The 17,808-nt window shown below is 41.0% G+C and overlaps 1 protein-coding gene across 1 annotated transcript in view; it reads left to right on the forward strand.

The window, feature by feature from the left end:
- tmtc3 (transmembrane O-mannosyltransferase targeting cadherins 3) overlaps positions 1-16,113 on the forward strand; it is a 31,984-nt gene extending 15,871 nt beyond the window's left edge. Inside the window, exons 8-14 of the mRNA XM_083666819.1 lie at positions 3,606-3,754; positions 4,022-4,142; positions 4,378-4,489; positions 8,027-8,130; positions 9,112-9,281; positions 12,772-12,998; positions 14,469-16,113. Of these exons, the coding sequence (XP_083522945.1) occupies positions 3,606-3,754; positions 4,022-4,142; positions 4,378-4,489; positions 8,027-8,130; positions 9,112-9,281; positions 12,772-12,998; positions 14,469-15,334 (1,749 nt within the window). The 3' untranslated portion in view covers positions 15,335-16,113. The remainder of the gene's footprint in view (positions 1-3,605; positions 3,755-4,021; positions 4,143-4,377; positions 4,490-8,026; positions 8,131-9,111; positions 9,282-12,771; positions 12,999-14,468) is intronic.
- Positions 16,114-17,808: the final 1,695 nt, after the last annotated feature.

Here is a 17,808-nt window from a genome sequence, read left to right on the forward strand (position 1 = left end):
CTGTGTTCTTGGGGACCTTCAATACTGCAAAAAAAAATGTGTACCCTTCCCCAGATCTGTGCCTCGACACAATCCTGTCTCGGAGGTCTACGGACAATTCCTTCAACCTCATGGTCTGGTTTTTGCTCTGACATACACTGTCAACTGTGGGACCTTATATAGACAGGTGTGTGCCGTTCCAAATCATGTCCAATCAATTAAATTTACCATAGGTGGGCTCCAATCAAGTCGTAGAAATATCTCAAAGATGATCAATGGAAACAGGATGCACCTGAGCTCAATTTTGAGTGTCATAGCAAAGGCTCTGAATACTTATTTAAATGTGATATTTTCATTCCTAAAAACCTGTTTTTGCTTTGTCATTATGGGGTATTGCGTGTGGATTGATGAGAGGCGGTAACAAAACAAAATGTGGAAAAAGTTAAGGGGTCTGAATACTTTCCGAATGCACTGTAGATACAGAGGGACAGTTCTAAATTAAGATTAGGCTGGATGTATTGCAAAGGGGAGCGACAGTGTCTGCAATTATCTTTGGTTTTACGGATTGGAACCTTTCTGTTTTTGGGGGTTGGTCTTGGGCTGTTGTGCAATACACAAATGACGCGCTTGCCCATTGTGGCCAGGCAGCTGCACTGATCGTTTCAGTCCGTATTAATTATTTGAAATTCGAGTGAGACCCAATCCCTGGTGGAGTCTTGTCAGATTCAAGCTAAATCAAAGCTCTACGGCAGGAGCACAGCCTCCCTCCACAAACCCCAGCCCATGGAGACAGTCAGATGGCCAAAATGCACACGGAACAAATAGTCATGTATTGCATGAGAATATGCTTCCAATAGACCCAATTTTGCCCTGTTTTTATTTCATGGATTATAATTGTATAGCGTGTTGCATGAAAATCATTTCTAATGATATTATAATGACTAATAGTAATTAATTTATATAGGCTTAGTTGTGTACAACTGCATGGCATTCAGATGAACTTGGCATAACGTGGATCAAATCAAACAATTAATTCCAAAGGGACAGTTTTGTACATTTCAGGGTTTTAAGGTTATAAATGTTGTTATAACGTTACCTTTTTATATTAGGAAAGATTTAGACCTATTAGATTAGTATAGCTACTGTACATGTTGCCTCTATTGGTTTGTAACACCTGCTCCACACCAAGGAGAAAGGGGGGCAGGGGGTTCCATGCTACAGTAATAGAGAACAGCTAGGCTATATCACTAGTAAGTCTAGTCTAGACACCAAATTCTCCCATGTCACTCCCCTCCTCCGCACCCTTCACTGGCTCCCGGTAGCAGCTCGCATCAGATTCAAGACCCTGGTGCCCGCCTACCGGGCGGCAAAGGGAACAGCCCCTCCCTACTTGCAAGCAATGGTAAGCCCCCAGACCCCTGTCCGATCACTCCGCTCTTCCACCTCGGCTGGCCATCTGGCACCGCCGCCTCTACGTGGATGCAGCAGCCGCACTACTCGGTCACAGCTTTTCACTGTCCGGGCGCCCCGCTGGTGGAATGAGCTTCCCACTGCTGTCATGACTGCAGAGTCACTACCAATCTTCCGGCGTAGATTGTAGACCCATCTCTTCAGGCTACATCATAACGGTCCCTCCTAAAGACCTCTTCACCCCCACTACCCCCCTGTACAAGTTTCTCTCCTGTTTTCCTTAGCATTGACTGCCTATGGCCCCTGGTCTTTTTTGTTAAAATATGGAGCCAATTAAAGCAAACTTTATGAGCAGGTTTCCACAAAAGGGTGGTTGTGCGGTAGGCTATAAAAACTCACATTCACGATTTCCCGCGCTTCACCAAATGGGCAAGGTGGTGAAAACCTGAAGCGGGTCTTTAGACTGTTTGCACCCCACTGTTAACAAATGGGTGGGAGAAGGTGAAGGGGGAATGTGAGGGGGGAATTCACTGTTGCAAAACACGTTTTGTGCACAATTCATTACATAGAGTCATGGGAGAGAGAAAAAAAAAAGCTTCTCTGTCAAGCCTATTTACTTCTCTATTCAGTCACAATTCCACTGACACCCCAAATCCTTAAACCTTTCTTGCATGAAAATTCCTAACTTCATTCTTTAATCCATATGCATGCATTATCAAAGCCGACTCGCGCTTATTCATGTCAAATTTCCCCCCGCTTCTCAGCACTGCTGCGTGCTGGGCATATGAGAGAACAAACAGTACGAGAGTCGATATGGACATTTGAAAAACACAAGTTGGTCCTTGTTAACATGATTTGATATTTAAACAATTTACATGTCCCTGTAATTCATGACCTGATCTGCTAATCAACTCTGTTTGGCCAAATATTGGATACACAGACACTTCAGACACTAGCGGGAGCTTTTGTGCAGTGTCACTTTGATTATGTGTGTGCCTCTTGGTACAGCGGTTTTCCCCAGGGTATCAAAAATAAGCTTCAAACTTTCTTCTCAGAATAAATTAGTTTGGATTATTCTGTAACTCCCTCCCCATACCCATCTTGGTCCCTCTCACTTCACTCTGATGAGCTGAAATGGCTCAAGGTAGAAGCAAGGGTCACCCAGATTAAGTTGGGGATTACTTACAGAAATGTCTATGGTAATGTCCCCAAATATCTGGGCAACTATTTCAGCCGGATAAATAACAACCCATTAATATTCCACCAGAGGGAGCTCTACTAACGTTATCCCCTGTAGATTTAAGACTTCCACGGGGAAAAACTCATTCCATTCATTGTTGCAAGGAGTTAATCTATCTAGCAAGCTGATTAAGTACGGCTCTGCAATCATAAACTATTCTCTTTCTGATGTTTATTTTGTGATTGTTTTGTTACAAGGAAGGAAAACAAACTTTTCAAACATCATTCACAGCTCTTGCCTCCACCTGGTGCTGGCTTTCGGCAGCACTTCACACGTCTTCACAACTACTCTCTACCGCAGTAGTGGCAGTGAGGTAGCCCACCGCTGTGATGACAACATGGATATTTTTAACAGTGACCATCCATTGCGAGATAAGATGTCGATACGAGATAAGATGTCAGTAGTGACACAGCTTTATAACCTCACTTAACAGAGTTCCCTTGAAAGTTATTAAGTTCAAGAGATAATAGAAACTGGCATGTTGTTAGGCAAGCTCTACCTCACATGTAGTCTGTTTTTACTAAAGTGTTTTTGTGATCATACCAACTGTGTACCAAAGTTGTAAAACGTTTGAGGTAAGGTGGTGATCTGAATTCATAGTCATAGAACTCAAGAACTGTTTCAATTGGTCGAAATTCAATGTATTTAAATTCTCTAAGTGCCATTTGGATGTTTAACTGATACGTGTTAAAGTGTTGACTGAGTGAAACTTTGGAATCCTGACGGGAAATCTATGGGAAATCTACTCCATGTTTAATTGTGTGAAGCTATTGTTCTGTCCCCACAGTTAAATTAGCATGTTAGTTATGAAGCAGAATATTCACTGAACAAAAGCGTGTATCAAAAAAGTGCATTGATTCTGTGTCTATTACCTGTGTCTATTACCATAGACATTTCTGTAAGTAATCCCCAACTTAATCTGGCTTAATATGGCTTTTGTTTGTTCCTTTTTGGTTTTGTTTCCCCCCTACTCCAGGCCCTGTCTTTGATTGTGCTGCCCTTTATCCCTGCATCCAACCTCTTCTTCCCGGTGGGCTTTGTGGTGGCAGAGAGGGTTCTCTATGTGCCCAGTATGGGCTTCTGTGTGCTTGTGGCACATGGATTCAGGATTGTCTCGCACAAGGGGTGAGTGCCTATACAACATTAATCTCCCATGCGGTTTAATGGGGTAAGCTCTCCCTCTGCACCATTTTTTCCAGAATGTAAATGTCTAGGTCTGTCTTTGCCTTATACCTGTACTGTACTCCTGGATCAAACAACAATATTTAACCCATTAATAAAAAAAGAAATGTGTGGGAGCAATTTCAGATGGTTACTTTTTTGTCTTCAATTCTGTTTGCAGTATTTGAGCAAAATCAACATTTATCTTTTTGCTTAACCTCTAATGCTCAGGCACCTGAAGAAAATCTCCTGGTTGATGATTGGAGTGCTCCTCACAACACATGCGGTCAAGACTTTTAACAGAAATTGGGATTGGGAGTCTGAATACACACTGTTCACCTCTGCTCTCAAAGTAGGTTGAGATCAGGTCCTACGTTGGCCTACAAACCTTTCATGATTTTCTTTCCTCCCAAAGCAATGTTTTAATTCTATTTTTTGGCTGCAACCCACATTTAATAATCTAGCAGCTGATTAATCATTTCAACATTAGACTGAGACAGATCTGTTTTAGTGTTATCTGGTAATTACAGTCATTTTGCAAAACAGGGAACATGGCCTTATGTTTTTGGATTTCCTTCCCCCCTCAGGTCAACAAGAATAATGCCAAGCTTTGGAACAATGTTGGTCATGCTCTGGAGAATCAAAACAATTATGAAAAAGCCTTGAGGTATTTTCTCCAGGCCACTCGAGTCCAGCCAGGTAAGAGAATCATCTTATCATTATCGACTAATGTGCATCAACAATATGTTAGCCGATCACAACTAGAAAAATACTTTCCACAAGAAACTTTTTGGGCTTGCAAAGTCATATTTTGGTAGTGGAAAAAGTTAAAGATGGTTTGGATGACAGATGGATTTGTTGGGTAGTTGAAAGAAAGTGACAGTCTTATGGTAGCAGATACAATTTAAAGATGGTTTGGTTTGGATGGATGGTTGGTTGGATGAATAGATGGATGAGAGAGAGGAGGTATAGATAGATAAATAAATTGGAGGTAAATTAGTATGGGTTCTACTGAGTAAAGCAGTAGTGACTGGCGATAAGAAGAAAGGATAATGGCTAGGTAGTGGAAAGAAAGTGAGATGGTGGGATAGAAAGATGGATACAAGTTGGTCAGAGGGTAAGATAGCCAGATACAAGGTTAGATATATATATATAGAATGTTAAGTCATAGATAGAAGGTTAGATAGGTGGATAGTTAGGATGAGCCTGGGGTAGTTCAGTGGAGTGGGTAGAGAGTTGGTTGGTTAAGTGTTTGAGAGTGGCAGACTTTGTTGGTTAGGTGGTTGAGGATTGTTAAGGTAAGGTAGAGAGAGAGTCTGAGGTAGTTTTATTGGAACTGGTTGCCAAGAGAGTGCATTGTTGTGTAATCATTCAAATAATGTGTTCTGCAGATCTCATGCTGTTTTTGTTTAAGAGTCCTGAAAGTTCAGTGGCAGTTGCAGTAGCAAAGGAGCTCACAATGTTGGTCAGTATCAACATTCCACCATGTTAACCGGATGAGAATCTTTGGAGTTACAAATAGCATAGCAACGTGAGTTAGACCTGTCTGCACTTTGTAAAGTTGGATTGGTGTGAACAGCTTAAAAGCTGTAGGAAAAATTGGAATAATAAGTCTGTGGAAGAATAATAGTTAGTCTTGCTGAAACAAGCACACTAATAAATCATTGATGCAGTATCAAGCAATCTGTGTCAAGTGGCACTTGTTATATTTTGGCTGAACCCCCTCACAATCATCAGTCTTTTTTCAATAAGATCACAATACATTCTGATATTGGGAGGAAGGAATTGCCTTGAAGACCATGATCATCAAGTTGCCAATATGTTGTTATCCTAAAAGTCTTCTAGATGTTTTTACTGGCAGCCATGAGATGTTCCAAAATACCCCAGTTAACCATGTGAAGAGAGCTACTAGTCTATCTAAATGAAAACAACAACAATCATTGCAGAAATAGGAAGTTCACAGGGATTAGCTAACTGGGCTGACTTTCAACTGCATCAACATTCACTGTATGAGTGGGCTGACTCTATAGAACTCCACATGTGACCAGGCTGCCTTTCATTGAACTTAACATGTCGTACTGTGCAGACTAAGAAAGCAAATTAATCTTATCAATATTTACTGAAACACTAATACACGTCAATTTAATTTGCTTTCTCATCCCAGACATTCAATTCACACGTGGAGTAGGCCTAATATTGGGAGTCAGCTCAGTCATATTGACTACTTTTACATGTACATATTTAATACATGTTTATTGCACTTACTCCGAATAAGACAATATTTGAATAAGCTGTTTTACATGACCTCCAAAAAAGAATGTTCCCCTATACTTACATGCAATGATTAGTGGGAGAAGATGTAAAAACAGTTACCATGTAGATTCCTGCTACATTTCATCAAGGCTATTGGAAATTCAACCATGTTGCTCACAATTGTTTTTGCTACTCAGCACATTTTGCATAATTCAGTCCTTTTTATTCACTAAATATTCGTTTTATATATATGCTTGAAAACAGTCTACGATGCTATGTACTTATGCAGCAGGCCTCTTAATGATTGTCAGTGAGGTACCTGCCACCAAGGAACATGCAAGCGTAGGCTACTGGATGAGAGTGCACATCAAGGAGAGAGAGTGAGAGAGTGGTCCTCACAGAATTAAGTGACAAATAATGGAGAGAACTTATTTTGTTTGGTGTGCACAATTGCACAGGCAAATATGTTTTCTTCTACAAAGGCATTGTTTTTTATCTGTTATACAAGATCTGATCAGAGAGCCCATACTGGAGGAGACAATTGCGTAATTGGGGGCGTACTGTTGTGAGATATTCCTATTAAGAAGGGAATTTACCAGTACCAGTCAAAAGTTTGGACACACCTTCTCATTCAGTGGTTTTTCTTTATTTTGATTATTTTTGATGTCTTCAGTATTAATCTACAATGTAGAAAATAATAAAAAAAATAAAGAAAAACCATTCAATGAGAAGGTGTGTCCAAACTTTTGACTGGTACTGTAACTGCTGATGGCAGCAGTAGAATATATTGTGAAGTGTATAGAAACATCTTGTCTGCTTGAGTACAAGCAAATGCCTCCAAATTCATTGGATGGCTCTTCATCATACAGTAAGACAATGACCTAAAACATACTGCCATACTGCCAAAAAGTGGAAAGTTCTGGTCAAGTATTTAGATTTGAATCCAATTGACCATGCATTGCATTTGCTGAAAAGGGAATTGATGGCAAAAAGACTCAAAACAGAGCATCACCAGAGAATATACCCAGTATCTGGTGGGGTCAATGGGTCGCAGACTTGAGGCAATTATTGCATGCAAAGGATTGGCGACAAAATACTAATCATAAGTGCTTTATTTGGACATTGTATGATATAATTTTTTTGAATACTTTTTGAGCCCTGAAATAGGCTGTTTTAAACAATGTTGTACTTTCTAATTGGTGAAACCAATCTGAAAGAAAAAAAACATAGAATTATAGCTGAGAATCTCTACTTTGACCCCATAGTAATTTCAAATCAAAGTATAGGAGTATAGAGCTAAAAGAAGAAAAAAATCTTCCTCTTTTCAATACTTATGGAGGGCACTATGTAGATAAAGATATGAGATGGCTGTAGAATTTCTTGTGGAGATTTAAATAGTAATACGTATAGTGTACAGGTGACCCCATTAATGTACACTAGTATGGCTAAATGCTAGCCCCGGAGCCAGCCAATGAAAGCTGAATGGAAATAAGTATGACCCAAAAATGTGTCTGGATGAGCAAACACTGCAAGTAAGTGGAAAATTAGGTCTAACATTGAAAAACCTGAATTATCCCTTTAAGACATTGAGGACTTTCCTGGTTTGCTATTCTTTCAGCATCAGTTTACTTGTCATAACAATTGTTTAATTGTTGTTTTTAGGTTTTTCACAACAGACCGATACAGTTAACCTGCTATTTCTTACTCACAGCCTAGTGCCTCAACATTCCGATTTTAAAAATCCCACTGGCTTTGGCGAACTTCTCATTACGCAAACTGTAATGCCTTACACAAGCTTGTCGTTAAACTTCATAGCCGTGCTGTATTTTGAGCTGTGGAGACTATTCAATGTTCCATTTAATATGAAAAAAGATTAGATCTCCTGTATAGCCGCCACCTAGGCACTTGCATTTTTATCCCCTGCCAAGGTGAGTCATACTGTACTGTAGCTTACCTCTTCTACCCCATGACGTATTCCCACAGATGACATTGGTGCACATATGAATGTGGGAAGAACGTACAAGAACCTGAACAAGTCCAAGGAGGCTGAGGACGCCTACCTGATTGCCAAATCTCTCATGCCACAGGTATGTGATGAGGCCACACACACCCGATTGCGTTTGATGGTGTCTTGAGTTTTGTTTGCTATTCTCATGAAGGGCTCACTAATACACCTTCATCATCTTTTGAGGAACATGACATTAAGAGAAATCGGTGCTGCCAGATTAGCAAGAGTAACAGTATGGACATTGTTTATTGTGCCAGGGCATGCTGTTAAATTGAGTTTTTGATGTCAACGGCATTCACCTAGTTTAATCTCTATGTTTGACAGACCATAGATCATGTACTGAATTGCTATGAGAGACGTCAACTGAGGACTTTTCTAAAGCCTTCCCTTGGCAATAATTGATCACCTCCATAGTTTTTTTTTATCATGCTTAGCTGTCTAATGCAAGAAATACTACTTCGCCTATATCATGATTGGGGTCAATAGGAGGTAAATGTTCTACCCTTCATTCTCAATAATGCAGACAACTTAGGAAATGGCTGACATTAAATCCCTGCAAATATTGCTGGCGTTTAACATGCCAGTTTGATTGTATGTGGAGGTAAGTGAGGTTTTACGGCCATGTCATTAGTGGAAGGCCACCACTGAATGCCCCTGAACTTCCTAGAAAAACAACTGGGGAAAGTGCCAGCCCTTTCCAAACATGAAAGTGCCAGCCCTTTTCAATCAGGGGTCAGATGTAAAGTAATGACTTTAAATTTGTGGTAAGCAAAATGATTCTGCATTAGCGTAATTTCATCATCAGGACACTGAACAGGAGTGGCCTTGTTTGAGCATAAATGCAAAATAACTTGTTTGACTTCTTATTCTTACTGAAAAAGATTAAACAGATTAAACCAGATTAAACCGAGGCGCACGTTTACATTTTCAGTTTAAATTACATTGATAAAGTAATGGTCAACTTTACCTGCACAGCAATTTCTTACCCACATTTATTTTTTGGCATAACATTCATAGAGTTCTTTACAAGACACACACATTTTTTTCTCTACTCTACTAGATCATTCCCGGGAAAAAGTATGCTACCCGCGTGGCACCCAATCATCTAAATGTGTACATAAACCTGGCTAACTTGATCCGGGCCAACGACTCACGCCTGGAGGAGGCTGACCAGCTCTACCGGCAAGCCATCAGCATGAGGCCTGACTTCAAGCAAGCCTACATCAGCAGGTAAGGCCTTTTACTTACTACCTACCCTACATCAGCAGGCAAGGCCCTTTACCTACATTGATACATCTCTAGCTGTTCAGGGTCAGAATATCCCTGACCACAGGGAGTCCATTGACACTACAGGGCCTGATTTAAGTACTAATGTTATGTACAAGATATCTCTGTATCTGTTCTGTCTTAATAAGTTGATGGTAATTGACCTACGGAGTGTATCATTGATGAGCAATCGTAAACACGTAGTCATTGTATTAGCTAACTGATTCTAGGGTATATAAGTTGTGTTTTTTCTATTAGCCTTGAACATCAGCTGGTCAGCAAGAGATTTATCAATAGAACATGAACTCTAGTAACCTCTCAATTCCCCACTACACATCCAACCATATATCATTCAGTAGGCGAGACTCTACATGTGCAGGCTTGGTCATTTATCAGTAAGAGTTTTCTCACATCTTACACCAATAGGCAAGACCGTTTACAATCTACAGCAATTTACAATCTACATGTATTGTGTCCGCTGGTAAAAGCGATAATACGCACCGTAAATCAGCAGGCTCTTTACATCCCTCGTAAAATGTCTATTAAATATATTAATATATTTTTTACTCAACACAAAATACTTAGTTGGAAATGTAAACCTTCATCAATGCCAATTAAGGAGAAGGCCAATGTTCATACAGTATATTTACTATGTCATTAAAGTGTGTATGCTTGCTTGCCTTTTTAACATCCAAGCTGGGAAAACAAAATCACGTTTTGCCTGATTTCCTCACTCCACTTAGCATTCTTAAAGTGCAGCTTTCAGTTTCTAGTACAAACAAAGACCTTAAACGCCCTCACTTCTTTGTATTTAATAGGCAGTTACTCTTATTAGTCATTTTGTTTATCTTCCCCATTCTTCCTCTTTGGCATGTCACAGACAGGTGACAAGGTGTGACAATGGGATGGTACTGTTGTACATGTATGCCATGCAATGGTAGACGTCTATCTTTCACTATTTCTCACCTCTGTCGTCCAAAGACAGAAAAATCCCAAAATCCCAACAATTTGCTAGGGTTCATTCAGTGTGCATTCTCTCCAGTCATAAGATCCACAGATTTCACACTTGATTTCCGGAGGGATGGTGTGTGTGTGTGTATGTTTTTGTTCCAGCCCAATACGAACACACCATATCTAATTAATCAAGATCTTGAATGACGACCATCAGGGCAAAAAATTAACCCGTGCCAAATGCAGGTGGATTTTGGCCTTGCCAGGTAAATCTGTAAATCTCCTATGCAATTATGGTCACCATTGATTCAACATTTGTGACAAGACTCCTGCTGCTCCAGCTAACTGTAACTGCTGCACATCTCACTCAACACTTCTCCTGATTTTCAAACAAATTAGCTTTCTTAGTTACAACACTGCCTCTGGTTACAGTTGTCAGGGGTTTGATCCCTACACACCACTGCTGCACTTCAAAGTCGCTGGTGTACCATACATGCAGTGTAAAGTGCTGCCAAAAGCGGTGGTGACGAGAGCTGTGAAGGATGATTGAAAAGAAAATGGTTTGCCTTATGAGATGCATGATACATGTGGGGCACCACTGTCCTGGCGCCCCGCTGGTGGAATGAGCTTCCCACTGCTGTCATGACTGCAGTCACTACCAATCTTCCGCCGTAGATTGAAGACCCATCTCTTCAGGCTACATCTTAACAGTCCCTCCTAAAGACCTCTTCACCCCCTCTACAAGTTTCTCCCCTGTTAATAATAAAAATGTCTTCTTCTAGCATTGTGACTGCCATTGGCCCCTGGTCTGAGCATTGATTACTTTATCTTATGATGACTGATGGATAGATGATTCACTTACTTCAACAAATGTATTTGTTGTAAGTCGCTTTGGATAAAGACGTCTGCTAAATGCTGTAAATGTAGATTGCCGAAATCAAGTTTATTATAGCACCTCATGAATTGCACATCACACATTATCATTCTCTCTCGTTTGAAGGGGGAGAGCGTTCTCTGGGTCACTACATTTTAGGCAGCACCCCCTTGCGAAATATACTTTCTACGTCCCTGGACAAATAGCCAAAATGCGAGGGTGATCAGATTGAGATACTGACAAATATATGCAATGCTCTCGTGATCAGAGCTGTTTGTTTGTTTTATTCTTGTCATTGCACATGGCATGTAAACATTGTTCATTGATTCATGAAAGTTCTCATTTCAATAATTTGAAATGCGTTCAGTGCCAGAGCAGAAAATTATTGACACCGACTGCACTCTTTGCTTTGGGAGCATGCTGTGTCCATATAGCCTACTGCTGAAATGTGCGGAATCAACTGAGAAACATATCCAAATTGAAACAACAACTCATGAGCTACTCTTCACGTAATTAATCAGGCGGCAATGTTTGTAAACACACTATAACACACTATAAACATATCCATCATGCTCAAAGATGCCTCCTGGTGGTTGTTTTGACAGAGTGAATGACCTGAAGAGAAAAAACGTCTAAACTTCTGCCAACTGTACAACCTAAAATAAAGCGCAACATTAAAATTCAAGTCCACGAGATGGCAACTTACACGCAACCGGGTTAGATCAAAAACTTTATTTTATTTTGGGTATTTTGACAGGGGTAGGTGCAAAACTTAAAGCCTACTCCAGGAGGTTTGTCCTGTGTAGGGAGTAATTGTCAATGCGTCAGGAGTCATGCTAATGTGTTTTTTGTGATCTTTGCCCTAATGTTGGTTTAAAAATGTGGCTGGTAAAAAAAATCAGAGTGGCTGGTGAATTTTCTCCTTACATTGGTTGGTAGACCAAAAAGTTAATTTCATGCCCTGACAACCATTATTGGTGGATTTACTTAAGTGCTGGGTTGGAACAAAATGCACTCACTCTCATGCACTCACTCTAGCCGTCTACTGATGCAATTTTAGTCCACAAATCAATAGCGATTTTAGGGCAATGTATATTAGGAAAAGAAAAAGGAAGAAATGGCAATATGACACTTTATTGTGTTTTTCAATTATTTGCTGTATTTCATTGTGAAATCCACACTGTCCTCAATTGGCTAAAAGTTTCTACATACAGCAACAAAATTAAACTTATCTGACACTGTAGGCAAAAATTGCGACGAGAAAGCTATAAGCTCAGTCAGGAAAGGCAAATTGTCACTTCCCTCAAAACACCGACCTTGTGCTCCCCTCGCAACATCCTTGCGACTTGTGACTATGGGTTGCTTGAAACCCTTTTTGTTGCTGCATTCAGTCATTGTGGCAAAATGGTATTGCCTTGCCTTCTTCCAATGGTAAAACAGTAAATAAGTGTCACAGCTGTACCACTTGTTAATATACATTTCAAGCAACACACAGAAACTAGCTAACAAAGTGGCCCCAAATTCTACAGAGATTTAGGATTGGGAAACATTGCACATACTTTCCTTGCATATTACTGTTACACTTGACCCCCTTCCTGTGGTTTCTGTGTTGTGTGTGAACAAACACAGAGGGGAACTGCTACTGAAGATGAACAAGCCCACAGAGGCCCGGGACGCATACCTCCGAGCCCTGGAGCTGGACCGCACCAACGCAGACCTGTGGTACAACCTAGCTATCGTCAACATCGAGATGAAGGAGCCCTCGGAGGCCCTGAAAAACTTCAACCACGCGCTGGACCTCAACCCGCGCCACAAGCTGGCCCTCTTTAACTCCGCCCTGCTTATGCAGGAATCTGGTGAGTAGGGGTTTAACCATAACTGTAAACTAAGGCCACGGATCGGTTCGTATCGTGGTTTGAAAGAAACCACAACAACTGTATACAGTAGTAGCCTTATACGACTGTTGATACTTTTTAGAAATACAATAAATTGATTACAACAAAGAGCAAACAAATACATGTACACACCTATGGGCCATGGGCTTTCAAAATTATGTTTAGCAAATGAAACGACTACATACAATCATCGCTTCTATAAAAATGGGTGCTAATATTTCTCAGTGTTAGAGAAAAGCAAACATCATTCTAGAATACCTCTCGCATCTGACTGTTTAAGGGTTAACCTGCCCAAAACAACTGCAATAATGCAATAAAAAAATCTGATGTGGGTTGTTTGATTCCGGCTGGTTTTATCAAAACCAGAATAGGGTCTTTCCATGTCAAATCAACGGACAAAAGAGGATTACGATCAAATACATTCATAAAAATGCTGTAGATCTAGACAGGATCATTGACTTAATGAAAGGCAAACAAGCTGACAGAAAAATTATTAAAATGGTCTGTCATGATGCTGTAAATACAGAAAGAACATTGGTTTCATAGAAAGGTATCATGGTTTCACAGAAAGGAGTTACCAAACCAAAAAAAATAATTGCAGAAAAGGGTAGAGGATTTGGCCATTCAATTCAACAATGATGATGAATACAGTACTTATGCCAGGTAAGAAAGATGTTGTCAGTGTCCAATTGTAAAAAGTACTTTGTGTAGTAAAAAATAAACAGTCTTGCTGCATTTTACCACAGCATTTTAAATGGCCAGTTTCATCTAGTCTTGGCTGTTATCTGTAGGCCTACCTGCTTGGAGCCGTCACTGTGTGCACTGCTAGTGCTGGCTAAAATAGGTGGGATGTAAAATGTAAACAAATTATGTTATTGGTTTATTTGATTGAGTTGTACTTGGTTGTCATTAGTGGATTAAAATCCCATCCCCGGGTGATGTTGTCGGGGGGGAGGTGTAGTCTCACACGTGAAACGACCTCTAAATTGAGGTGAACTGCTGTCATACCAAGAGATGAGTCATCATACTTTTCACAATGTCACAGTGTTTGTTCAGCCTCATACAATATAAAACACATCAGGGTTTAAACTACATGCCCCCTTTAATACCTCATGTGCTCTCCCTCTAATAATACTCTTTCAAAATCTGTAGCAGGTTAGCCCAGTTTCACATTGTTTACTTAGGTGTGATTTTGTTGATATAGGTGTACTTGCTGGCAACATGTTCACACACATCCAGCTGATTCTTTCTCTGAACTTTCATAGGCCTAGATTGTATAAAGCTTAGCATAAGACTAACAAAAGACCCGGCGGTTGAAACGTCGTTACGTTTTTACACAACTCTTATTAACCCTTGATTGAACATGCACCCTCTTCTAGTATTTCACTCCCTCTTGTTATATCCTAACCGTTCCTCCCGTCTGTGCGGCAGGTGAGCCCAGATTCCGTCCGGAGGCCAACAGGCGCTTTCTCACCTACGTGGAGGAGGAGCCAGACGACGCCAATGGGTACTTTAACCTGGGCATGCTGGCCATGGATGCCAACGAGAACACAGCGGCGGAGCAATGGATGCGGAAGGCCATCAAGCTGCAGACCGGCTTCCGCAGCGCCCTCTTCAACCTCGCGCTGCTCTACTCGCAGTCACGGCGCGAGCTGGACGGGCTGCCTGTGCTGGACGAGCTGCTGCACCACCACCCAGAGCACGTAAAGGGCCTGATTCTCAAAGGTGACATACTGATGAATCACAAGAAAGACACGCGTGGCGCCAAGGCCTGCTTCCAGCGTATCCTGCACATGGACCCTACCAACGTGCAGGGCAAGCACAACTTGTGTGTGGTGTACTTCGAGGAGCGCGACCTGCCACGTGCAGAGCGCTGCCTGGAGGAGACGCTGGCCATGGCGCCCAACGAGGAGTATGTGCGCCGTCACCTGGGCATTGTGCGTGGCAAGATAGCCGCCATGAGCGCAGCTGGGCAGCCGCTGAGTCCAGCAGAGGGCACCTCCGTGCCAGCCAAGGATGAGACGGGGGCAAAAGAGAAGGCGGAGAAGGAAGGGGAGGAAGGGAGGGGAGCTACTGGTGCTAGGGAGGGGGCCGGGAATGAGAAGAATGTGCGGAAATCCTCCTCCACAGAAAGCCTTGGAGGCGCGGGCGATGGCCAATCAGAGCAGCTGGACAGTGGCCAGCCTGACAAGCGGACTAAGAGCAAATCCACAAAAGAGATTAAAGACATAGAGAAGAAGAGGGCGGCTGCCTTAAAAAGACTGGAGGAGATTGAACGCATATTAAGCGGCGATTAACCTTATTTACCACAGGACTACTTTTATAGAGCTATTTAAAGCTCCAAGAATCAGACTCAGATTTTCATAAACAGACCCCACTTCATGCATGCTTTAATTTTATTTAATTTTGTGTTGCTTTGTTTATATGTTTACGGGCTACCATGCCATGTCCCAGTGTTTTAACACTAAGAACGTAAACAAAAAGGGAAATTGTGTATTATTTCTCTGCATAGCATGTGAAGAAAGAGCACAATACGATTAGGCGTAGTCTATTTAAACCCAATTACAGACACGGTTGCAAAGCTGCTTATTCTGAATGTCATTTTATCATATCCTAGTTACTTGTTGATCACTGGATTTTTTTTTTTCTTGATTGTGACTCACTCCTGTGCGTAGGTATTGTTTTGTTTATGGAATGATTGTCATGAACAATTAAAGGAAATTACATATACCCACCCCACTCCAGGCAGGATGATCTGTTTGTATGTATGTACCTCCAAAATAACCTGCTCCAACTCCTGTTTTAGCAAATGACACTACACCCCACCATGCAGATGCCGACCTCCCAATGCACTGCATCCATTTACTATTTCCAATTATTGATCTCATCCTGCATTTCCTGTTTCCATGTCATCAGTGACTGTTTCCATGTACAATATTTGGCCATTCAGAATGAGTTCATTCCAAACTAATATTCCGAAATAACTGTTTATATGATCGCAAATTCAAGTGGCCTTTTGGAGGTAACTGTTTACATGTCCTAACATATAATCTGAATAAACTAGTTTCTGACTTGCGCAGTGGCCTTTTCTTTCTGTGTCCCACGGCACAAACGGCCACGGTTTTTCCGCATTATTCTCACTGCTTGTATTCATAATGTTTTTGCCAATTAGACAGACACAATAAAAAATCATCGTCCCACTCTTAATCTGAGTAAAGACTGGGGGGAGAAAGATGTGCTCCTGGAATTTACAGATGAGGAATGAAGCTATTATTTCATTGTGATGTCTTTGGAGCAGTTCGTCTTATGCCATTTATGTAAAATCCCCCCCCCCCCACCCCCCCTCAACCCCACCACCACCCCCACCATCCGGACTCATGGTTTCCTGCTTCTGCCTTCAAGCACATTAGTCTTCATATACTGTATCATGTCTGGATTGCAACAATACCAGTTTTGCAGGATTGCGACACTGACATGTTTCCCGCCCCACCCTCTCCTTCCCATGCTTCCCTCAGGCTGTGCCATGTGTTGTTTCTCTCATTTACAGAATCTTCTTCCACTCAATAGCTGATTTCACAGCACACTTGCACTGAACAGTTCCTCTCTTTCTCCTGCTGCAGCTTGCTGACCTTATTCTCGCTTGCTGGCTTTGTGTAATGGACATCAAGCCTCCAACACAACCACAGAATGTACTGAGATGTCGTTGGATTTTTCCACCCTGTTTATCCCTATCTAACCTATTAAACCCATCTCTCTATATTCTCCTCATATTTCAGTCTGACAAATGTTGCTTCTTCAACTTTGTCTGCATTACTATTTCAAGCACTTTCCAGCGTTCTCCTCTCCTGAACTCCCCTCAAATTTGACAAAAAAATCTTTTCTTGTTTGATGGCCTTGGGTAGCCGTGCTAGATTCAGATTACCATGGCCATCACTAACCCATTGTTCAACAATGGAAACATTTATATTTTCTATCATTTTCCTGATAAATGTGCTGTTCTCATGATGTTGGTGATGACTCACAATGTTAATTGGTTACACCTACTGTGCAATCTCATTATACCCAACTACATATAGCTGGGACGCAGTGTCATTATTATACATTTTGTTGAACGCCTGAAATGGTATGTATTGTGCTAGTTTAGTCTGACATTTCAGATGCATGCATATATATATATATATATATATATATATACAGTATTTATTATTTGATTTACATGCACTATATCTATACTATGTAGATACTCGTGTACAGTATACTTGCAAACAATAATAGTACTGAGATATTATTATTGTTTGCAACTATACTGTGCTCTTGACATGATGCGCTCTATAGCATGGATATCTTTTATCAAGTGTTGGGCATTCATGGCCTCAGAATGTTACGATTTTGATCAATAAGGCCATGCAAACTTGGTCAGATTTAATTTTGCATCCGATTATGACATTTTTAACAACCCATTACTTTAGCCGCACCGTCACAAGATGAATCTGCATCACCTTGAAACTCCTGAACAATCTCTATGGCAAGAGGCATCATTCACCCGAGTTTCGTCAACATTGTCCCAGTGGTGTTGAAGGTAAAGTGTGAGACATACGAACTGATAGAGACCGATCCATAGTCCCCTTAAAACGTGCAGAGAGGTCTAAGTCGTGTTGCTATGACTTTTGGTTTTGATACCTATTAAACTTTTTAAACTATACAAACTTGAAAGTGCACTTTATAACTTTGAGTTCTATCTAATATTTAAGTTTAGCCTCTCACTTCAAAA

This window comes from Argentina silus (assembly GCF_951799395.1).
Source record: "Argentina silus genome assembly, chromosome: 3".
In the NCBI taxonomy this organism is placed as follows: Eukaryota; Metazoa; Chordata; class Actinopteri; order Argentiniformes; family Argentinidae; genus Argentina; species Argentina silus.